We start from the raw sequence: 23,573 nt of genomic DNA, 5'->3' as shown, positions 1-23,573 counted from the left end.
AGCGCCTCCGCCATTTCGTCTCATATCGCTTGCAAGCCATAGACATCCTCCGGCCGTCCGATTCTGGGGCCATTTTCCGCATTATGGAAGAGGAGTGCGTCTTTTGCATTGATATGGAGAAAGCGAACGGGGGCTCAAATTGAGATACACCAGCAAGATTTAAAAAAGCAACTTAATGAAGGAGAGTAGGATACAACTGCCGAAAAGAAAAGGAAAAACGACTGAGGTCAACATTTAATATTTTTAAATAATTTGGTATAAGTGCATTACCTGAAGTTTAAGAGTAACAACAAACACTGAACCAACTGAAAAAAATTTAAAAATAGCTTTTCCTACAGGGTGGTTTAAAAATTATAAAATGTTCTTCTTAGGCCGGAGATACTACAATGAAATTCAAGATTTATAATTAAAATTATATTGGCCTGACCACAAAATTCTATAATTGGGATAACATGCACCAGCATGTTTTTAGCTGAATTAAGTCATTTAAACAACGATAAGTAATAGAATATCTTCATTACTGTGTCTAATACATCCTATGTATATTTCATGTACATATTCAACAGAGAATCGTGTTAGATTTCCTCACCATAGTAGAAGCTATAATAAGTGTTAAAACAATATATTGCAATCAAACAGATTCAATAAATGAATCCAGGAATGGATTCTTAATTCTTACATTTAGGTTGTGTTCTTCTCTGCATTGCAACGAAAGAGGAAAATGTTTTCGAGCTGTTTTGTTATGCTCTGCAATACAAATTGTTGCAGAAAGTATATTATAAATTGACAGTCATCAAAACAAAGAAATGCGTTTATTACCTCTTAACAATAGAAAATAAGATGCAACCCTGTAAACTGTTTGTGCCCTTTTCATCAATGAAGAAATAGACAACAAGTACCACGGGTAATAACCTGCAAGAAAAATAAATAAAATATCACCAAATTCGACACGTGCCGTGGGTGTCGAGGCTGCGTGGAAATCATGGGAGCAACCCCTATAACGTAAAATACATCATCATCGTCACGGGAATCCCTGTTCTGAGACATTAGGATGTTAACTACTTGCATGATAGGAATCTTTCCTAGCCCTCGCATCAGAACCATCGCGTATGAAAACTGCACCATAACAACAACAAAAAGGGCAGGAAAGAGGGTGGATCGCGTCATAACGGAAGGGTGAGAAATATATAAAAGGCTACCCTTCCCTTTTTGGTTTAAAAGCAATTCGGCTTTAGTTCCACAGAACAATTGTCGAAGGGTTATCGATGATCACCCCTGTTGCATTTGTTTTTTGAAATACAAATCTATTGGGAAACTATAATTGAGTTGTTATTAGCAGGGTGTGCTTTGTAAGGAAATAACATTTGTTAATTTTGGTTCTTATACTTAACGTTGCTTACAGCTGGTTATGCTAACTGATTGCAGAACAGCTTACAGCAGTTAAATGTTGCCAAATTTTATTTTAACAATATATATGTTTAGTAAGTTAAGCAAATTTGAGCAGTACGTCTTTCGCTACGTAATTTCATCGGCACAAATTTGGAAGCTCGGCAGGAAGGTTACCACATACAACACATAATAAAACAATGAACTATTGGAATATAAACTCTTTTATTGATTCATTTTTAATTCATGCATTTAATCTTAGGAAATACATTACTATTACTATAACGCTACCTGGATAAGGTAGGCAGGCACTGATTTAGAGCTCTGTAGTTGTATAAAACACATGTGGCCGAGACCATTTTGTCGTTTCAATCGCTGTCAACGGGATCGGCAGTTGGGGCCCGAGGTTTTAGTATCAAAAACCTTACAAAAATTTAAAGAGCAAATTGTTATTTTTGTGAAAACTGCTCAAAAGATGTGTATTACTTACGCCTTGCATTCATCAACATGCTTTTCCCAGTCGGCATCTCGGCATTTCTCGTTACAATAGCCTTGTCTGCAACGGTAACACTCGTATAGTGGCGCTGGGTTATAGCAAAAGAGGCATGCGGATGGTGCAGGGCCTAGTAGACTATGTTGATACTGAAATAGAAGAGTCGAAAACATGTGGTAAGCATATTACGTATATCCTTTTTTGTGAAATGAGCTTACTTTGAAGTGCATCGGTATTCCATCAGACAGGCTTTGCAGGATTTCCTCGTTCTGGAATGAATGAATATAGGAAATTGGAATAGCACGAATTTAAATTAGTTGTTGAATTTACAACATACTTTTTCTTCCTCGGACGATGAATCGTTGTCCTGCTCGCCCGAAATTGGACTTCCCCGCACATCCTAGATAAATCATAAAATAATAGTAAGCACGTTATGCAGAAGTTATAAATTTTCCAGCTTACATTCACCTCCTGCGGCGTAGAAAAGGTGTCTAAGTTCCAATCTTCTAAGTCTTCTATTTTGTTGATCTGTGGATACTTCAATAACGCTTTCTTTGCTTCCTGCGCAGAGCTGAAACAATGAAACACGGTATCGTAAATGATGGTTTTCTTCTTCTCTTTCGTCTGTGAGGATCTACAACAGGACGGCTATTAATTCCAGCTTTCTGGGCCTTGGCAAGCTGGCGATGTAGTCCTCTAATATGTCCCGTGTTGGTCGCTTCATGTTACAAAACATGCTTACCTAGCTTCTTTATACCTGACGTATATAACCGTGCTCTTAAAATTAGGTACGAACACTTGTTGAAGCTGGCCGAATTGTAGCAGCATTTGACGAATGTTGTTACGCATCGGCACATCCGCAGTCAATTTGAAACAAGTGTCCATAGTTTATGTTGAACAAAAAAATCTAAATATACCTTACTGTAGTTAAACTAACGTATTTCAATCCACAACAAGCACGCAAGGCCGCTAAAGTAAAGTTGATGAAGTAAAGAGATGGGACGAGAGCGGGCTAGGTTCATAACGATCCTAAAAAATGAGGTACCAATGACTCAGTTCCAAAAACCATAATTTAAATTTTGCTCGTTAAACGAACTTCAATACAAATTGTTTGATTAGTAAACATGTTAATTAAAAACCTTGATTGCTCGTTTAAATCCAATATTCAAAGCATAAACGTTGCAAAGCACTTAAATGCTTCGACTAAATTGATGAAATTGGTCCGCGTTGTAAAATCGTGATAGTTTATTCATAAACATTACTACAAAAGAATTACAAACAATCGCCGGGCCTTCGCCCTGTTGCTTTGCAGTGATTCGCTATGGAATAGGAGCTAGAAGGCTAAATAAGAATTCTTGTTTTTAGGTTTTAAATCACTTCCTTTGATTCCTGATTGAGGATCTGAGTTAATGATGCATGATCCTTAAGAGCGAAGAAGTTAAATCGAGTGCATAAACAGAAGTACTCAAATCAAAACAAAAATCGAAACATAGGTTTTGCGCCAGCAGGGTTGAAGATATTACGCCTTCGACGATACCCTTTATCTTCATCTTAAGATAGTTTTGTTTATTCGTGTTTGCATAAGCTTTTTCTGCTTAATTGTTCACTCTCTAGTGTATAAACCAATTTGCCTTACATTTGACAAGTGAGAAAAAGAGAGTGCATAACGTTGCATCGTTTGCCAGCAAGCACTTTCTTAACTTTTCATTTTCGTTTATTTCATAACCGTACGTGTGGTTTAATTACGACGTTCCAAAAGCAACATTGTAAATGGTTAAACTCCTTGCGTGAATGTATTTTCAGGTTAAAGGTTCCTCAGTTGTAACGTAATCTTGACATACAGAATCGCACACATTTCCCGGATCATCATGTCGTGTATGCTTTTTGGTAGAACCATCGCGATGCGTATGAGCGCCGGCAGCCGGCAGTACAGCTCCAAAATTACCAACGATTTGAAACGTTCTACGTTCTCCATGAACCTGGATAAAAATAACGAAGCTTACCTGCAGTATTCGATTGATACGAAACGAAATGTGATAAACTTGGAGCATACGTTCGTACCGGATGCTGGTAAAGGGAAAGGCATTGGCAAGCTGCTGGCACAGGCACGTATGAGCGAGATGTACTGATTAAAAACAACGTTCTAATAAACGTTTATGACCTTTTCAGGCTGCGTTTGAGTACGCCATCGACAATAAACTGAAGATTAAACTGGAATGCGATTTCACGGCAAAGTTTTATCGAGACAATGAGACGAAATACAGAGAGTATGTTTTGCAGTGAACCGGGACAAACATTCATACAGCATGTACGTATATTCTGTTTACAGTTTTTTTTATTAAAAATTGTGCTACCTTCTAGTTGTAGATATTAAATCTCCGTCTTTCTATCGTACTATAAAATAATTAATCCGAATAGATTTATCACCAGAAAAACAATGTTTCAAACCGATCCTTGGTTTTAGGCAATCTTTTATTTCCTATTCTTGTGGCGGTTAACACGGTGCTGGATATTATCACTTGTGTCTTGTACAACGAGTAGAGACTAAACACTAAACATAAATCATGGTGTTGTGCTGAAACGTGTCAGTATCGCAACAGCCTAATTAGTCGGTCAGTTACACACTATGATGTATTGAACGGATCACGATGTTTTGCTACAGGGAGTAAAACAAACAGCCTTTACTAAATACTATATTCGGGCGATACATCTGTCCGCATTTCATCGGTACCGAAATCGAATGGTTCAAACTCAATAATTGGGGCGATTTCCTCTCGCCACCGCATCAGTTTCATAATCATGTCTCGCATGCGCTTGAGAATCTCCTTATCCATCGTCTGGAACGTATACGAGTAGCGGAAGAAGATTTGCTCGTACATCTTAAACTCGTTCGTGTTGGAGATGCTGCGCAGAAGGATCGAAATGTCGTACAGCGTCAGATAGCGGCGCACGTCAATCCAGTCGTTGAAGAGATAGTCGAGGGTGTACTTGAGCGCCACCTTGTTCTCGCTGATCGATGTCAGTATTTCCTTGGTGTACATGCTGAACAGTGGGTGCTTCAGTAGACTGAGGTAGCGCTTGATCAGGCTGATTTCGCGCGTGCATCCGAGACTTTTGATCAGAATGCGCTGATAATTAATGTCTCCCGTCTCGAGGTACTGCTGCTCCACTGTTTTCCACTCGGTCAGTCCGCTGTATCGCACGGTGGTGCACAGGACGCGTTGCAACTTCTCCTCCCGCTGCGTGAATGGTGATATGCTTTGATTGTAGAAGATTTGCTTAAATATCGCCTTATGCTGCTCTACACAAAACGACACCCCGAGCTTGCAAGCCCACTGGACAATCAGCTCCTTGATCGACGGATTGTAGTAGTTGCTGCCATCGCTGCTCTCGATTTCGGTGTACTTTTCTACGATAAGATATTCCAGGAAGCGCTGCAATTGTAAAAGTAAATTTGTGTGAATTCCACGAAGTCGTTTTGAAAACAAGCCTCCTCGCTCCAATCGAGCCATGAAATCAATTAGTACGTCCTCAATTAACGCGTCGTTTCCAAAAGCGAAAAGGCCAACGCATCTCATAACTAGCCTCACTAATTACCTCAACGTGACGAAAATTAGGAAGATCTTCCGTGGCGTGGTACACAAACTCGAGGTTATTTAGCGCCAGCTTCCACGGCTGGTAGTGTTCGTTGTTCTTCTTCAGAAAGGACACCACGTTGAAGGCAATCGAGTAGTTCAGCAATCCGAGCCGGGCAAGATTCAACGCGTCGTCCACAATGATCGCCAGCGTCGTGTACGGAAGGTAGTGGAAGTTTCTATTTAGCACGTGGGCCAGCTTGATCCAGTGTGACGGCTCGTAATTAACACGATAGTAGCCTGGAAACAGTCAACCAGTTAGAGAGTGTGGCGTTCTTGTCACCGGCTCAAAACCTACCGATCCCGCTCGGGTTAACGATGATCCACGAACCGTTGGTGATCGCTTCGCAGCTCGATTTGATCGTTAGCAGATTATCGACGTCCGTCAGCCAGCGCACCTTCTCAGCGAACAGCCGCTGATTGGTGTCGTTGATGTACGTGACTGGTACGGTCCACAGCTGATCGGCCGTCTCTTCCTCAAACGGGAGCGGCAGCTGTCGTAGCTCGAAGTACCCGGACGCGTTATTGCGCTTGATGTTGATGATCGGGTACTTTTCCAGGCTGCTCCAGCTGTGCAGGAAGCTATGGAACACTTCGTCTGTGCGTCCACTGCCGGCGTCACCATCGTCGAGGATTTCTATCACATCGATAGACTCGCTCTCCATGCGGTAGCGGAAGTATTCGCGCAGAAAGTGATCGAACTCCTTCTCGCCGAGCGTATAGTTCATCATGCGTAGCACGCTGAGCCCCTTGTACTTGACCAGCTCGAAGTGCGTGTCCTCCTCCCAGTGGTTGGTGAAGATGTTGAGCGCCGACGTTTTCGTGTTCATCTCCTCGCGCATCGAACGGAGCCGCCCTTCCAATAGAAAGTCATCCAGGGTGGTCGAATTGATGGTAGTCATCTATAAGAAGGGGAGAAAAGTTAAAAACGCTGTCAATAACCGAGCGCTGGGCACCGCAAATTGCCCTCCCAAACCACATACGTTGCGCAATGCCAGCGACTCCAGGTACAGCGGTATCGACTCGTGCAGCCAGTACGTTTCCTTGTTCTTGTAGTCCGCCAGGTTGTGGATGAACAGCTTCGCCAGCTCGTTCGCCACCTCCCGGTCGATGCTCTTGTCCAGCGGGGGAAAGTAGTCGCCCGACTTGATCAGGCGCTTCTCGCTCGAAAGCACCATACCTTCCTTGATTTCGTAAGTCGTGTGATCGATGTTCGGGATGGTCACATAGCGTATCACCGTGTACGGGAATGGTACGCCCAGGTACTGCTCGTAGATCTGCAGTATGCGTGAAAACACACCCGTCGCGTTCTTGATGGTTTCGTCGTAGCGCGTCCGGGTGTACGCCAGCAGCTTCACCCGGTTCGTGATGTTATACTCCTCCGGCGCCATATCCGTGACGACGAACCCGATTTCGGAGGCGCGCACCATGCCGGTCGTGTTGTACGTGTCCACCACAATGTCGCTGGTTTCCATCGGCTCCGACATCTCTAGGTTCATACTGGACGCGGTGTGCATGTTACTCTTGCGCGCGATATTTAGCTCGAACGGTGACCGGAAGTTGTGGTCGTCCATGCACGGATAAAGCCGGCGGGCGTTGTTCGGCTCGAGAACGGTCGCCGCAAAGTGTCTGCGGGAGCGAAAATCCGTGTTAGTTTGTCGAAGTTTGTCTAAACCAGTGGCGGGTTTACCTTTATGGGGGCCCTAAGCGGGAAACGAACGAAGCCCTGTACAATATCGTAAACAATAGTAAATTTTCGTCTTTTCTCTTAAGCTCTCTTAGAAATCCATTGTAACCTATTACTTTTACAACTTCAATTAGCTACTATCAACATGTCTTCTGCCGGACTAATCGATGTTTGTTGGTTATATTAATTTAGTCTAGCAATTCTTGTTTGATACTTTTACTTTCCCTAATGAGAATCGTGCAAAGATTTTTTATCTGAAACATTTTTATTCGGAATGGCAAGGATTTGGTTAGATAATTGGTTAGAAAATGGTTGTTTCTATACACCTTTAACGGTATCAGATAGATGAAACTGTTGAAATTTCTCAACACATTTTTTTAGTGGCTAGCTTGATGTATTCCAAAACCTAGTTGTCCTGCTGCAAACACATGCTTATTTCCAATTGTTTTACTATAAAACAGTTTTTTGTGTTCGTTTTTATCTTTGGAATTTGTTCTTACATCCTATCAAAAGTTAATGCTGGCATATCCTTGGAACTTTGCTCGTTCGAGTCAAAATAATTCAAAATGCTTGACTAGTTAGCACACTGATTGTAAATAGCATTAATTTTCATAGGATACGTCGATCTTCAAATGATGTTGATGAATTCTATATAATAGTTGCTTATGTTCTTCAATGCAAGGATAAGGATTGAAACACAGCGTTACATGAAACGCACGGTGTTTCTTGGAAACTTGACCCTTGCAAGTTCGGGCACCAACCCCCCGTGGACGTTCAATCCTCGCTTCATTAAACCCGCCACTGGTCTTAGTCGATTTTCCACTCCGATTACCTGTGATCCGGCGCGTCATCCTCGTAGTGCGTGTAGTACAAGCCCTTGTCGTTCGTCATATTGCCGGTAAAGTTGACCTTTACGATGTAGTAGCTTTCCTTCTTCATCTCGGTACCGAGAAAGATAATCATCTTCTCGTTGGACTCGTCGAACTCGATGTCCAGTATCTTGATCGTCACGAAGTCATCGGCCGGAAACACGGGATGGTGGTAGAACTTGGACTTATCGATAACGGTGGCATTCTCCACGCTCGAGCTGATCGGATCTGGCTTACCCGCCCGCTCATCCTCTCCCGCTTCTCGCCCGTTCGGTGGATTCTCCTCATCATCCAAAATTTCCCGTGCGCTGTTTTGATCTTCTTCCTGCGCTGGTGTTGACGTGGTATCACTGGCAGCTTCCGATGGAGCTGGTGGTGGTGCCGGTTGATCACCATCCGCTGCCACTTGACGCCGCCGACGTCGACGATTGAGCCGTGGCAGCGAGTACAGATCCTCCTCGCTCAGGTCCCAGTCGAGATCCTCGTCGAAGTCGTCGTTCGTCAGCCGGATGCTCTTCAGCACGGCCACATCCTCGAGTCGTATCTTAAGGTTTTTTACGTTCAGCTCGATGCGTTTGTTGTTCTGCTTCTTCGATGTCACCGTCACCCACACGATGCCGGTATAGCTGAAGGGATTGTCCGTCTCGTTGAACACCGGGTGCACAAACAGCCGGTAGTGCTTCGGGATGACGTGCTTCGGGATGCGTGACCGCTTGTCGATCAGGTACGCCCGGTGGTTCAGAAAGTCTTCCAGCGTCAGGTTCGGCTTGTGCTAGGGTGAGAGAGGAGACGGATTAGCGCAAAACGAACTAGCTTGGCGCTGTACAACACACACGAGAGGACCATCCAAGCGAACCCACCACTTCAGGAGGGTTGTTCAATAAAAACACACAACATTTAAAAAAATATAAATAAAACCTGCTTTCGAAATGGCGAATGGCCCCTTTTTTCTCCGACCTGTTTCGCTGCGTATCGCTACGTTAACCCTAAACCTCAGCCGCTTCCTACCTACCCTAACACCTACCTCGTATGCATATTTGGTGCTGAAGAAGATCGTAAACGACATGAAGAAGATGAAGACGAAGATCAGCACGGCGATGCTGATGCCGCGGCAGATCGATACGAAGCAGCCGCCTTTCCGCTCGTATTCGATGTTGCTATCCTCAACCGGCGACCCGGGCGTGAAGGTGTACTCCGATCCCCCGCCGCCCCCATGCTGATGATACGGCGAGTGCTGTTGCGGCCCGTGCTGGCTGTAGACGTGGTGGGTGGGTGGCTGATGGGCCGCATAGCGAAACACCTTCTTGCGATCACGCTCGTCAAGGTTCATTGCTGCTTCTCGGGGCGATGCCTTTCCGCCACTGAGGAAATCGGTTTCCTACTGGCGAACAGCGCAAAGCTTCGACTCGTCACTAAGCCTAAGGAGAGAAGGCCGAGAAAACGAAGTTATATCATATCAGGTACATCGTTTTATGAACGCACTCCCACTCTGCAAGCAATGCTTGTGACGATATAGGGGTTTTCGGCATCAAGATTCAAGTTGACGCCAACCGCAACGCAAGGTTTGACCAAACCAACCGAAAACCGAGTGTCCGCGTCCGGTCTCGGAATCGTTTACAATAATTTCCTTCCGCACTTGGTCGGGGGGGGGTCGACGAATTTCGTCGGGCGCGATCAAAAACGATCGAGGTGAAGTGAACTTGAAAACTGGTTCTCCGGCCTCTACTGCTGCCTGCTTGGCTGCCGGGTCAGCTCGGAGTCTTCTGGAAGGAAGCGTAAGTCGGTCCGGCGCTGCTAACTGCTCAGAATTGGCCTAACGGATCACAATAGCCGTGGGGCCCGTACACGTTTGTTTGTGTCGTTTTCTTCGCGTTCCTGGTCGCAGATACGCAACTATGTTTGATTGTTTGAATGTTCGCGAAGACGGAGCGAACGGTTGAGTGGGTGTACCGAAACGGTGTCCAGCAGGGGAAGGAGCTGGATACACCACTTACCGGAATCACGTCCTCGGAACCTCACAGCTTCCGTTCCCTGTGCTTCGTTCTGTTGTCCCGCTATTTGTTGGTGGGAATAATTCGTCTTGTTTTTCGCCAAAAGTTACACACCAAGGCGCATCAGCGAACTCTCTCTTTCTTTGCCACACACACACGTACACATACGCACACACACATACACCGCACAATTCGAACCGGAGTCTGTGCCCAGACACAGGCGCGCGCTCGGACGTCCTAGCGCGACTAAACCCAAATAAAACTCGCACACGCAACAGCAGCAGCAGCAGCAGCAGCAGCGGCTTCAAATGGCGACGTATAGCCACCTCGAATCTCCCAATTCTAGATAGGCAACGCTTCAGTTGCCATGCTTCAACCACCATGCCATACGCCCGTTCACCTCCGCTGCCTTTCGCGCGTTTTAATCTTATTCCAGTCGCCTCCGGCCAGCGTGCTCCTCCGTCACCGTCGTGTCGTCTCGGTGCGGCTACAACGGGCCCAGCAGGTGCCGCACGGTGGAGGTGACGTCCGTCTGCATCCACATAAAGCATTGTAACTCCCATGGCCGGGGTTCTGGCGATGGCCGATCTGGGATGGGCATCATAAAGGCAAGTGATCCGCAGTGGCTTATCACCGTGTAAATATCACCATTGCGCTTCGGTTGCGACGCATCGGCCTCGTGCCGTATATACCGTTGGTTCTGGATCCCCCCCTCCCCTCCCCCGCCCGTTGCGTACGGGAAAAAAATTAATTCTCCCCCGTATCATGCCATCTCGCCCACGAGTGTTCCGGTTCGACTGTATTGATTTTGCACCACCGACGATGGTCCTCCCCAACCGGATTCGGTGCCCATTGTTCCGTGCCGTTGTCTGAATGCGTTCCATCCACCGCCAGTGGCGTCCGCACCGTGGACAAGCGTTTTTCCCGCGCCTACGTCACACGCCCGCGTCCGCCGGTCGTGGATGACGGAACATGGCAACACAGGGGCGACATAAAAATGTCTCTTCCCCAAAAGTACAAAACCTCCCGGGGCGGATGGACAAATTGCACACCTTTCGGGGACTGTCCGATGAGGAACTTCACAATACAATTAGTCGAGATTGGAATGGAGCGCCTACCCTGTCACTGTTCCGTTGCCAGTGATGTACCGTTGGCGGGAAAACAATTGAAAAACTGGGTTTTCATTTTCTGGTTGAAAGTGTTATTTTTGGGCATATCGTAGCGAAAAGAACGAAGGAAAAAGATTACCAATGAGACTCCATAGGAGAATACTTGTCAGGCATCATGGATTCCGAGCGACGTGTGTGCTAAAAATCAGACATGTATATTGGATTAGATCGATAACTACCGCTGGCTGTGCTTGGGATCAATAAAGTTATAAAAACCCTATTCCGTACATCACTGCTCCATTGCTTCACGTGTTAGTAACGTGCGCGAGGCAAAACTAGATATCGCACACGGCACCAGACAACCCGTTTCCACCTGCACCCGTGACTATTTAATCGAACCCGATCGTATCGATGCCCACACCTCCGATGGCCGACACAATGCCGCGCGAATGTGTGCTTGACTGCCATCACAATCGTCAGCGTCACTGTTGGATGCTGCCCTGGACCCCCGGTACATTCCACACAGATGCGCGTAATAAATCCAAGTGACCTTGCCGAATGCAGGCTGATTTCAAAGCGCGGTTCAGCAAAGAACGAAATTCGATCATTTCGAGGCCCACCAACCGCTGCTTGCCGCGCCACCTCTCATACACCTTGATTGGATTCATTCTATTCGGGTCGTATACCCATGACTTGCTTTTTTTTTATTCTTCTCAAAAAATCAAAACCTGTTTTTGTGCTTCGCAAAAAACTGAACAGAATATAACCTGGGTTGGTTTGTTAAAAGGTCCAATGTGGTTGGTATTTTTATTCGGTGTTGTACTTTAGGTAATGTTATCCATTATTACGCATGACGTTATAATGTGCTGATATATTTAAATTGTCACATAGTATGTCGCAAATGTAAAAGTAAGATAGAAACAGTGTATAATCAAAGCGTCTAAGTAAAAGATTTTTAAAAAGTATAAATCAAGCCGAAAGGTAATATACCTCCGATATTATCTAATGGCAGCGGTACCAACCTTGCTGCATTCACGTGTATTGCCAACCCAAGGTGGCGTTCATCGTGCTATACCGATTATGCAACTGGCAATTTCTGAACTTTAGCTACATTTACATTCAGCCGGTCGATGTTTCTGCACGCTTGAGACAAGGGTTTTTTTTGTTTAAACGTGTTTATACCTATAAACCGCTTACCTCGTAAACACTTTCCCCAAAGTGCGAAAATTGGTAAACAATTCAGCGTAGATTTATCTTTTTGTAGTCGAGTCTGGTCTTATAAAAAACACCTTTCGAAAAGTTCGCGCATTCTTTTTTTAAATGCCTTGTTTATTTCGGTATGGATATTTTTTTTGCAGCGCGCTTGTAAAGAGATGGTAGAGAAGGGCTTAAAACACTACTTTGGACGATGAGAAAATGTCGATACAAAAACCGAAACAAATGCCAGTGCTAAAGAGAATAAATGCCAACTTCCAGCGATATGTTCAGTAGTGAGTCATTAAGACGAGTATCACTTAAGCTGTGCTTGTGTGTTTATGTTTGCCTCTAAGTCTGTTTTGTGTCGTCAGTCGCTACCACCCCTTATCTCGACTATCTTGTAGCATACTCTGGCAACGACATGTACTTTGATAATTAAGGGATTGTTTTTGTTAGTTTTTCCTACTATTCCAGCTAAGTAGAACCTAGTTCGAATCGTTGCAGACCTGGGCCGGAGGGATGCAGAGGGGAAAAAAATACAACAAAACTCGTTTTTTCGTCAGTCTCTATTTTATTATTTGCCACGTAGGATAAATATTGATACATGATAATGTGTTTGCATAGTATTTACTCATTAGCCATGAACTTGTTGTTTGTTTCCACGTCCGCCAAAGCAATCCGGACGTGAGGTCGGGCGGTAATTGCAGTGTTTCGCGTCTTTTTATTAATGAAGTGATCAACACAAGCCAAATAAAAACAACAATTTCAAGCAAACAACAACACTATGTTGTACGGTCCAGACAGCTTCCTCTAATTACTCTAGCCTGAACGTGAATGTTGCCAAACCTGTCTCCTACTGTGGTATGGTACACGCAGGCACTTGTCACTGCTTCCTGTTCGTCCATTTATCCATCGATCAGAATTATTTCGATGCACCTTTCACTGCTCCAGTCCCCCTCTCGGTTGACCCCTTTTGCAGGATGGCGGAATCTACGGCGGGTGCTTCCTTTTGTAAATATCTTTATAGAGCCCAATAGAAAGCTGTCACCGTCCACTAGGGCAGTATGAGAACCCGTAAGTACCGGGCTTAAGTATTCCCCACGTGGATGGCCCACGGTCAGGTAGCCGGGTGGCAGTGGCCGGAGGTCGTGGCCGCGGGTTCCGGGCTGAAATTGGGAATGGGCAACTGAATGGGGCATCAACGTCAGCGTACGCTCGTCCAGCATTCCGAAATTGGCAGGAAGAAGCACACCCGGATTTGCCAGCCTGCTTGTGGTTCGAGTAATCAAAGACACGCAATGCAAAGAGAGTGTAGATGGCGCACAACTCGGCATCGGCGTAAATTGAATAATGCGAGCAATCAATTTGGAATCTTCAAGTAAGTGGTTGCCGTTTTGGCTTGATTGGATAATGGTGTTTTACTTTTGCGCTCTCTTAAGCAGTTAATAGACAACTGCGTACACGGATTCTGTACGCCAACGTGTTGGCCAACCTCTCGGGCTGCTCCCCCTCGTCAAGGTGCCCCGGGTTTGGTCCACGGACTTGCCCACCTCGGGCAGGTTTAGTGCATAGCCTAGTAGCAGGAGGATTTTCAGTTCCCTGGTTGATCTTAAGACGGGTGGACGCAACACAACACCCATTGCAAACAAGCCTTCGTTCGAGTCTCCACTGTGGCTGGAAGGCGGATTTGGTAGGATCTGAAGAAGACTTTTCCTTTTCCCTCTCTACGTGTGAAACTGTGTGTAGATTGTGAAGCATCCGGTATTGTGTAGGATTGGTCAGTGGCTGTTTAAGGTAAGGCTCTCGAGGACTCGAGGCACAAACACGCCCCGCCCGTGAACAGTGCCCTAAGGAGTTCAAGATATTGGAAGAGCAATCGCTTGGGAAGGGCTGCTGGTAAACGCATTAGAATAAAGGATGAGAGTCAGTGAGTTTCTGTGAAGTGCCACCGACAACGCAACGGATAAATGTCTCATGAGTACGCCTTCTATCAAAAACCGCACCTAATCTACAAAAAAAAAAAAGGGAAAGAAATAAGGACGATGTCCTCGTTTGTTGATGAGGAGGATGTGAGGCTTTGATTCTAGGGCCTCATATGCAGCGGCACCTAAAGATGCGTATTGAACGAGGTGCTAGGCGAGGTCGTTTCCTTCTCGTCCAGCTGTTTGCCGAGCCGTGTCAGGCACGGGCAGCGCTGCAGCTTCCGTAGCCACAGCCGCCGCGCAATCGGATCCATGACGATGAAGTACACGAACAGCACGAAGCCTTGCAGGGGCGCAGTGAGACAGAAGAGGTAGGCAAACAGCTTATCGACGCTGCCGGTGGTGAGCATACCGAAGATCCACGGCAGGCCGAGCAGGAAGAACAGGAACACGGACAGGCGTAGCTGCGCCAGCGTCATGTCGTGATCGGCCGTCTTGGTGAGGTTGCTGGGAATGGTGAAGATGTTGTACAGCACAAACACAAAGCTGATGAAGTTGAGGAAAATGATCGAACCGATCGGGAGCAGCAGGCCGTAGAACAGCGCGCTGCCGTGCGGATAGCAAATGTCGGAGAAGTTGTCCTGCTTCAGGTAGAGCCGATGGTCGACGATGAGAGCGGTGACGACTGGTATGGCTGGGAGGCCCCAGCAGCACATGGTCGCCTTCAGGATGAAGTGCGATGGGCGCAGCCGGCCGAGCACCTTGACGTAGCGCATAAACTGTAGGTAGGCCGACACCAGCATCCACATGAACGTCACCAGTATGATGTAGTGGAAGACGCTGCCGAGCAGCGCGCACTCGATCTCGTCGAGCGTGCTGATACCCTGCTTATCGATATCCGGCCCCTCGAAGAAGATGATAATCATCTCGACGGCGATGGCGCAGGATAGCTGCAGCAAGATCTTGCTGCTCGCCTTGACGCGCCAGCTCGGGAAGAGGACCGCCGTTATTAGTATCCCAATTACGCCCAGCAGTGACAGCGAGCACCCGATCACGGTGATGACATCCAGCGCTAGGGTGCTCTTGTCCGCGATCAGCTTCTTCGACACGCCAACCGTTTCGACCATCTGCGTGTCCATGGTGAGCCTCGAGAAGGACGTCAGGTGGTAGCAACCGCACTGCGTGAGCTCACCCGACCCGGAGACGTTCACCAGCCGACACTCGTCGTACGACCAGCGACCAAACTCTCCAGGTCGGTCGTCCGCATCGAACGACCAGTAGCCGCAGCGACTCTCCCGCACCGGATCGTGCTGGCGGGTGTAGATCGGTATTTCGTCCGGCATGCGCGACCCGTACCCCGGTATGGTGACGCTGATAATCTTCGAGTTCGGTCGGGCAATGGTACCGTTTTTGGTCTCGCGGAACGCCCGATCGTTGTAGTAAACCATGATGACGATGCGAAGGGGAGGCGGTGTGACGACACTACCTGCTGCCACCGGCTGCTCGGTACTGGCGAACACTGCCTCCTCGTCGGGTTCTTCCTTCGTCATGTCCGCCTGCAGCGAGCCCAGATCGTCGAGCACCGACGCCGGCACGAACGAGCCTATCTCTAGGTTGCTCTCAGCAAACAGAGCCTGCTGGGACTGGTTCTTGTGCAGGTATCTAGAACACATGCGTTAGAATGAGCGAACGGGCGAAACAAAGCTGGTGAATCGCTATTCTGGACCACTCCAGACGTACTTACCGTATCGTACAGTCGCTAAAGTCGCCTTCCTCGTTCACGTCCTCCGAGCGTTGGTCATTCGCTTCCGGATCGTGGTTCGTTGCGTTGCTGCGGAACATTGCCATGCCCGAAATGTTGGCCACCGTTGGGTCCACTATCAACACAATCAACCGCGGACTGCGAAACAGCACCGTGCCGCTGTTCTTCCCCACAGCCAACGACTCCGGCTCAGGTTGTCCCGCATCAGTCGAACCGCTGTTGCAGTCGTGCTCGGCACCCTGGAGCAGAACCATCGAGTCGTTCGCCAATGCCATCCCGTTCACCATGGTCTCGATGGCATCCAGCAAGATGTTGGTCGTGTTGAGGGCCAGCTGCGATCGCACCACGATGGTTCGGTTCACGTACATCAACCGGTTCATGATGCCGGTGATGTTACAGTAGTACTCGCCCACATCGGACTCTTTTCCGGTGGGTTCGCTGGAGGGCATCTCTCCCAGCTCTTCCTGCGCTTCTGGAACGAGCACGTGGCGCATGTTTTCTAGCGTTTTCGAGATGTAGAACAGGTCAGCCGGTAGCACGCTTGTCGGCACGGCCAGCACGTCATCGACCGTCCGGAAGACGGTGGACAGTATGCTGCGGTTCAGCTGGCCAGTGCTGTACTCGTACAGGACGCGTGTCGCCTGGTGCTGCAGGCGTGAGCACTGCTCCACTCCGATCCACTGTTCCGGCTCCCAGGCGCAGCCGTACAGGAAGTCGCCTAGGCAGCGCCGCGTTAACGGCAGACCGGTCTCCTCCACCAGGCAGAGGTTTTTCGGTGCGACTGTTTCGCCCAGCCGAGCTGTCCACCAGACGTTGCCCCCCCGCGACACGCGCAGGCTTTCCGGTAGGCAGTACTCGGTGCTGTTCACACCGAGCGGCCGGAAGCTGGCGGTGGCGATCGACTCCAGTGCGCTGTTTAAATACCACCGCATCTTGTAGTAGTGCATGTAGTTCTCCGGCAACTCTGTAACCCAAAAAAACAAACCAAAAGGAGATACAATAATGTGAATTTAGCTCGTCTCAGGTGGAGATGTCTTCCTATGTTTTATTTCTCGCGTGTCGTGTCTTGCTCGAATCGATATTCGATAAACCTCTCCAACTGATGGTGTTACGTCGATTTTCTGTTCCATTGCAGCTACAACGCCTAGCGTGCCAACCCCCTTGGCTGTAAGAACGCCGTAAGGCAGGATGGGACGGCACATTCTCTCGCTGCTGATCGCCGTGCTGGCCGTCACGCTGCTGCCCTGTGGCTACACCTGGCGGGAGTACAGGATACGCCGCAGCATCGACCTGTCGGCGGCGAACACGCTCATCTCGGACGCGAAGCTGCCGACCGACCTGATGCCGGTCAACTACAGCCTGTACCTGCACCCGGTGCTGGAGCAGTCCAGCTTCACCGGGCGCGTGAACGTCACGATGCTGTGCACGAAGCGCACGAACCGCATCACGCTCCACGCCCACCACGATCTGCAGGTGGACGAAGTTGCACTGGAGGTGGTGAACACGCAGGACGCGACGCAGCCGCTCAAGATACGGCGCGTCGACCGGGTGCCGAAAAAGCCGCTGCTGGTGATATTCCTGCAAGCCGATCTCACCGTGGGAGAAACGTACGAGGCGCGGCTGCAGTTTGCCGGCAACATCTGGGAGAACACGGAGGGTGTGTTCGAGGGCAAGTACAAGCAGCAGGCGGATGGCGCTGCAGCCGTTACGTCGGACGTCGCGCTGACGGTGGACGCGGAGGAGCACTCGTACATTGGCACGTACTGTCGGCCGCACCACGCGCGCCGCGTGTTTCCCTGCTTCGACGAGCCCGCCTACAAGGTGCCGTTTGCGGTGAGCATCGCACGGCCCCGCACACACCACGTCCTGTTCAACACCGAACTGGAGCGCACGGAATCGCTCGGACCAAGCTCCAAGATCGTGATCGACGTGTTCAAGCCGACGCCACCGATGTCCACCTTCACGTTCGGCTTTCTGCTGTCCGACCTGCAGGAGGTGACCGCGACAGCCGACGCGGAGGATCCCGACTTCCGGCCGAAGGTTCGCGTCTGGTCGCGGCGAGACTTTCAGCAGAGCCTGACCGAGGTGCGCAAGCGCGTCCGGCTAACGCTCGAGAAGCTGCAGGAGTACTGGGGCGTCGAGCTGCCACTAGAGAAGCTGGACATCGTCGCGCTGCCCGGATTCTCCTACGTCAAGCCGGCCGACAACTGGGGTTTGATAGTTTTCAAGTGCGTCCTTAACTGCTTCAGAGGGTAGCAGCCGTTCCCAGCTAATGCTTCCGGTTGTCCATTGTTCTACTTTATCTCACAGGGAAAGTGAGCTGCAACAGGGATACTACAGCCTGGCTCAGGAACTCGTTTATCAGTGGCTTGGATCATGGATTACGCCGGTAGGTATAACGGGATGTTTTGTTTCCGCAGCTGGTGTCATCTTATGTTTTCTTTCTCCTTCTCCAACAGCACTGGTGGAGTGATGCGCACGTAAACAAGGCAATTGCCGGCTTCCTGTCTGCTGACACCGCCATCAAGATCGACGGTGGTGCCGAGTTCGAGGGCAAGTGGCCCATGACCATCCTGTACTCGATCTACTACGAGTTCAGCAAGCGGTACCCACATTCGCGCATCACCGCCATGAAGCAGGAAACGACCTGCAGCAAGACGGAGCTCGTGCTGCGCATGCTGAACTACACGCTCGGCGAGGAAACGTTCCGCCGGGGACTGCAGAAGTTCATCCGCCATCGGGAGTTCAAGACGTTCTACGGTGACGACGTGTGGGAGGCGCTGACCAAGCAGGCACACCTCGACCAGCGTCTGTGCGAGTCGGCCACCGTGAACGATGTGGTCAACTCGTGGATCACCAAGGATCGCATTCCGATGGTGAAGGTGGAGCGTTCGTACGGTGGACAGCGCACGGCAACCGTCACGCAGCGACTGTACCTTCGCGAGCGTCCGCACGACGTACCGGAGCAGGATAAGATGCTCTGGTGGATTCCGCTGGTCGTTGTCACGCAGGATCGGCTCGACTTTTCCAACACCAGCGCCACCAAGTGGATGAAGCAGGTGCGCGAGGTGGTACTCGAGGATCTGCCAGCGGACGATCGGTTCATCATTGTGAACCCGGAAGAAATCGGACCCTTCCCGGTGAACTACGACGAGCAGAACTGGAATCTGCTGGCCAGCTTCCTGCAGACGGACGAGGGCCGAGCCAGAATCCCCGTCTACACGAGGTGAGTGTGAGGAAAGTGGGCGAGCCCCATCATAGCCATTATTCATGTCGTCTTGTTTCCAACCGAACCTTCACCAGAGCGAAGCTGCTGCACGACGCATGGAACCTGGCGTACGCGGGTGACCTTAGCTTTGGCACGGCGTTCAATATGACGCTGTTCATGAAGTTCGAGCGCAACCATCTGGTGTGGAATCCCGTGTTCACGCTGATTGACCATATCGGTCGTCACATCGACATGTCCGCCGTGCACAAGAAGTTTGAAACTTACGTTCGCACGCTGCTGACGCCACTGTACGAGGAGCTGGTCGGCAGCCAGCAGGAGAGCGAAGAAACCTGGAAGGCGAATCTACGCTCGCTGGCCAAAAATTTCCTGTGCCGGGCCGGCTACAAACCGTGCATTGAGGAGGCACAGCGTGCGTTTAAAAAGTGGATGGACAGTCCGGAGCCGGACCTAGGCAACCCGTAAGTGCTGATGACGCTCGTCAAAGCCGGAACCATCCGACAAACTCGTTCTCGCATTCATTTTCAGCGTTGCCAACCAATACATCTGCCCGGTGTTCAAGTGGGGCACGCGAGAGGAGTGGGAGTTTGGTCTGCAGCGTGTCATCAACTTCCCCGAGTCGCGGGTTAAAAGCGAGAGGACATACCTGTTGAAGACGCTGGCTGGATGCCCGAGTCAGCCGTCGAAGATTGACCGCCTGCTCAACATCACGGTGCTGGAGGATAACGGAAACTTCACCGACAACGACGTGGGCCTGATCTTTAAGATGCTGTCCGGCGGCTCGAGTGGTTATTCGACACTGTTTAACTTCCTCAAGAACAACTGGGACACGATCAAGCTGCGGTAGGTTGTCGGTGTCGCTCCCAAGCGCTGGGTTGCTCATATCTCTATCGTCTTCGCAGCTTCAAGGATCGGGAATCGCTCTGGGACAACATGATCAACTCGGCCACGGGTCTGTTCACGACGCAGGAAGGCTACGACATGGTGTCCCAGCTGTACGTGCAGCACCAGGGCGAGTTCGGCACGGCCGAGCACATCATCGAGAAGTCGCTGAAGAACATCAAGGAGGAGACGAAATGGAGCGACGAAAATCTGCCTGTCATCGAGCAGTGGCTCGACAGCTTTCTCGCCAGCAACAGCGCCACCAGTCAGAAGTTCTTTGGCTGAGCCGAGCCGGTAGACAACACGGCAATAGCGGAGAAGGCGCACCGTGCGTAAGGCGGACAGAGTACCACCAAGTTTTAAATGTATGATTAATTTAATAAGAACAATGACCAAGCCCCACAAAGGGGTATCGTAGGAAGCGACAGTGCGACCCCGAGCTGGTCGACATGTCGCAAGCGAATCCGCCAAAATAAAAATAACAAGCTGGACAGCGTACAGCGAGTCTTACCTATTTCATTAGCCGCCAGCTCCGGAATCGCGGGGAAGTTGCGCCAACTTTTGACGCGCTTCATGACGACATGCAGTATCAAGCGCACCGTGTGGCTGCCACTTTGGTCGTGCGCTTCCCAGGTAGCGTCCACTCGCTTCACATGGGTCGATTTCATGAGGTCGAAGACGGGCTGCAGCTCGGGCTGACGGGACCGGTGTAGTTTGATGTGCTCTTCTATGAACCTCTCGTAGGTCGAGAGCCGTATGGACTCCACGTCGGAGCGGTCTAGCAGCAGGTCGACCGTGGCCGAGAAGAAGCTCTTGCCATCCGGCCGGCGTCCAGCAAGTACCGGCTGCGAGACGAGATGCTTGAGGCCTGGCATCAGGTGGGCCTCGCACCAGTACTGCCCGGGCGACCCGCTGTCCACCAAGCGCACCTCGTACATCGTTCGCTCTCCTTCCGCGTTGTCCGGCTTGTCATCGGCGGCGTCGCTGTTGTTGTCGTCGCCGTCGTCGTCCCCGCGGTGAGTACGGTGTCGGTGCAGTGGGAACTTGCGCACCTGGGATGTTTGCACCGTGCGTATAAGCGCCACGTCCGCGTTGGTGTAGCAGACAAAACCGGGATCCTTCGACTTCTCGCGCCAAAACCGCCACCCTTCGTACACGGTGAGAAACAGCTTGTGGCGCGCCTTATCGAAGTACAGATGCATGCTGGGCGGTTGCTCGCCCGCATCACTCAACGCATACCGCTGGAACACAGCACATTTGTACACCGACCCAGAGCTGCTGTCGTGGTGGGCACGCTTTATCAGCCGGGATGGGGTGTCGGAGAGTCGTGGCAACATCTCCTTTGGGCAGGGCTTCCGAGTGTTCGATGAGAACCGTTGTAGAAGTTCGAGCCCAAGATGGCGGGTGCGTTCCGTCGTGATGTTCAGCTTTTCGTACTCGGGGTTGCCGCTTAGCCAGGACTGGGTGTCGGGCGTTAGTTCTCGTACGGTGTAGCAAAAGTGCTGCTGTGGCGCGGCGTACCGGGTGGTATGCTCCCCCGGAGGACAGTAGGCAGTCAGCAGGCTTGACTTCTCGCGGTACAGGCAGAGATGGTGCAGTGGCCTGGAGCAGTTGCGAATCACCAGCTGCCCGAACTGGGGTCCACCGATCGCGGCACACCCGGGATCCGTCGGCCCGAGCGGATCCTGGTCGCCGGGCACCAACGGAACCTTCTTGTACTCCGGTCCAATCCGTTCGTTCCATCTGCTCCCTGGCAGACGGCGTACCAGAGCCCCACGGGGAGCAATACGCCGGGCCGATATCCAACACTCCGCCACATTCTGCGTGGCCAGAAACACACGCACCAGGTTCATCTCATCCTTGTCCAGATCGTAGTAGTCGGTGTTGCTCCCCGAAGTGACACATGCGTCCTCCCACGGCCCCGGAGATCGCAGGCCGATACACAGCGGTACGGGATGCAGGCTTGCGTACTCCGGAGGGCAGAAACAGTCGTTGGTGCTGGTTGGCGGTTGTTGATCGCACTGGTTGATCGTGAGAATGGACGCTGCTGTCATCGACGTAGTCACCGCTACGGCTGATAACGCCAACGCGAAAAGCTGACTCATACATTGCACTGCAGCCTCCGGACCTGTTGTCCGACGGCCCATCTTTCCCAGCACACTACGTCCAGACGTGTTCGGTGAATACGGTAGAACACTCTGATTGTGGCAAATGCTCAGGCACGTGCCCTGAGGTAATCTCCTGTCCCTGGGGCCACCACTGTCTCCATACACGTGCGGGCCACCGTACGAACCACAAAGGCTACAGCTCTGCACACTCGTCAGGTCCCGCGTTCACAGAATAGGTCCAAACGGCTCGGGCTCTCACTAACGAATGGCAAATACCATAGTTGGTAGTAGGGTTTCGCTACGCCATCTATTCTATCGCCTAAGCGCACAGGCGGGACCGGAAGGGGTGTACCGCGCTCCAAACCAAACAAATGCATCTCACAAAGTGCTATTAGAGATTCGCCTATGGTTGCGTCCCCAACCCCGAGACACATCGTTCGTATGTGTGGGTATGCAGATGCGTCCGTGTTCAGAACATTCTCCCTAAAGTGCACATCTCCAACGGGGGCTGTTTCGTTCAAAAAATGTTGTCCGTTGTAATGTCAAGCTCGCACGTGTGTAGGAGAGTGTGATGTCGCATGTTTTATTTGATTTTGGTTCACGGTTTGGTTCGGTCCGTAACAGGCAAGCAATACTAGAGCTCACCTCGGCTTAGTCTTGTATAGCGACGGCCCACGCGAAGGGATTTCCTTTACTTAACCCGGAGTGCACCAGCGAGTATCAGCTGCATAGCATCGGCCCAGAACTTCGGTATCTGTTCCGTTGCAATGGGCTAACAACGCACATTTAACGCGAACTGATAAAGCAAATGCCGTACATTCAAGGTTGGAGGCGGAATTATAAAGCTGTTTTACAGTCTGTTGTCATCCTCCCATTCTGCTACAGCATTCTATAATTATTTGATAAATTTTTCAACATAAACTAGACTAGAGATTCTAGATATCTAGTTGAAAATTGAGCCTCTTAAACATTTAATGCTATTCACCTGCATATTTCTGCAGAGGAATGAAAACAACCTCACCTGCGACATTTCTACGATCGGCTACTTCCGGTTTCTTTGGACGCGGTTAGTTGGTCCGGCTCCACCGAATATTTGATCGGTGATAAACGCTCTCGTGCATCAGACTAGTAACATGGTTGCCTAATGGTACACGACACGGAGCAGGTGTGTGTACCTTGTTCAAACAATGTGGTCAAACACAAATTCGCACCCTGGGTGCTTCCGCCGCTCTCGATGAAATCCCTAAGTAAATGGCTACATGGATAGTCAATGTCGAAGGTCGAGGTGAAGCAACCTGCTACTATC

At 49.9% G+C, this 23,573-nt stretch overlaps 5 protein-coding genes across 8 annotated transcripts in view; 2 read left to right on the top strand and 3 right to left on the bottom strand.

Moving 5' to 3' along the window:
- LOC131269499 (aminopeptidase N) overlaps window positions 1–20,657 on the top strand; it is a 232,460-nt gene extending 211,803 nt beyond the window's left edge. The window contains exons 1-7 of one of the 3 annotated variants that reach the window (XM_058271877.1): window positions 4,062–4,187; window positions 17,187–18,279; window positions 18,362–18,440; window positions 18,511–19,277; window positions 19,355–19,738; window positions 19,806–20,120; window positions 20,180–20,657. In XM_058271877.1, coding sequence (XP_058127860.1) covers window positions 17,240–18,279; window positions 18,362–18,440; window positions 18,511–19,277; window positions 19,355–19,738; window positions 19,806–20,120; window positions 20,180–20,444 — 2,850 coding nt within the window. In that variant the 5' untranslated portion in view covers window positions 4,062–4,187; window positions 17,187–17,239 and the 3' untranslated portion in view covers window positions 20,445–20,657. Of the gene's footprint in view, window positions 1–4,061; window positions 4,188–13,990; window positions 14,162–17,186; window positions 18,280–18,361; window positions 18,441–18,510; window positions 19,278–19,354; window positions 19,739–19,805; window positions 20,121–20,179 lie in introns of those variants that run through there. The other 2 variants (XM_058271878.1, XM_058271879.1) reach the window with 2 other exon arrangements.
- LOC131269513 (uncharacterized) lies at window positions 1,593–2,778 on the bottom strand. Of its 2 annotated transcripts, none has more exons than XM_058271911.1 (6): window positions 2,622–2,778; window positions 2,342–2,450; window positions 2,217–2,279; window positions 2,098–2,148; window positions 1,877–2,028; window positions 1,593–1,809 (listed from the first exon to the last, which is right to left on the bottom strand). In XM_058271911.1, the coding sequence occupies exons 1-6, from the start codon at window positions 2,762–2,764 to the stop codon at window positions 1,755–1,757; spliced, it is 573 nt and encodes a 190-aa protein (XP_058127894.1). In that variant the 5' UTR covers window positions 2,765–2,778; the 3' UTR covers window positions 1,593–1,754. The 2 variants fall into 2 exon arrangements, with proteins under 2 accessions (XP_058127894.1, XP_058127895.1); XM_058271912.1 differs by having other exon boundaries at window positions 2,348–2,450.
- On the top strand, window positions 3,377–4,245 carry LOC131269514 (protein NATD1-like). Its single transcript, XM_058271913.1, has 3 exons — window positions 3,377–3,606; window positions 3,683–3,984; window positions 4,049–4,245. Exons 2-3 carry the CDS (start codon window positions 3,748–3,750, stop codon window positions 4,160–4,162), a joined length of 351 nt encoding a protein of 116 aa, XP_058127896.1. The 5' UTR covers window positions 3,377–3,606; window positions 3,683–3,747; the 3' UTR covers window positions 4,163–4,245.
- LOC131269497 (aminopeptidase N-like) lies at window positions 4,248–9,400 on the bottom strand. Its single transcript, XM_058271876.1, has 6 exons — window positions 9,095–9,400; window positions 8,034–8,842; window positions 6,498–7,143; window positions 5,813–6,416; window positions 5,477–5,754; window positions 4,248–5,313 (listed from the first exon to the last, which is right to left on the bottom strand). Exons 1-6 carry the CDS (start codon window positions 9,398–9,400, stop codon window positions 4,564–4,566), a joined length of 3,393 nt encoding a protein of 1,130 aa, XP_058127859.1. The 3' UTR covers window positions 4,248–4,563.
- LOC131269080 (uncharacterized) lies at window positions 14,475–22,306 on the bottom strand. Its single transcript, XM_058271396.1, has 3 exons — window positions 20,671–22,306; window positions 16,034–17,015; window positions 14,475–15,951 (listed from the first exon to the last, which is right to left on the bottom strand). Exons 1-3 carry the CDS (start codon window positions 22,304–22,306, stop codon window positions 14,475–14,477), a joined length of 4,095 nt encoding a protein of 1,364 aa, XP_058127379.1.
- Between the last annotated feature and the right edge of the window lie 1,267 nt (window positions 22,307–23,573).

The sequence above is a fragment of the Anopheles coustani genome, chromosome X (assembly GCF_943734705.1).
Source record: "Anopheles coustani chromosome X, idAnoCousDA_361_x.2, whole genome shotgun sequence".
Classification (NCBI taxonomy): domain Eukaryota; kingdom Metazoa; phylum Arthropoda; class Insecta; order Diptera; family Culicidae; genus Anopheles; species Anopheles coustani.
This window is presented reverse-complemented; position numbering and strand designations above follow the sequence as displayed.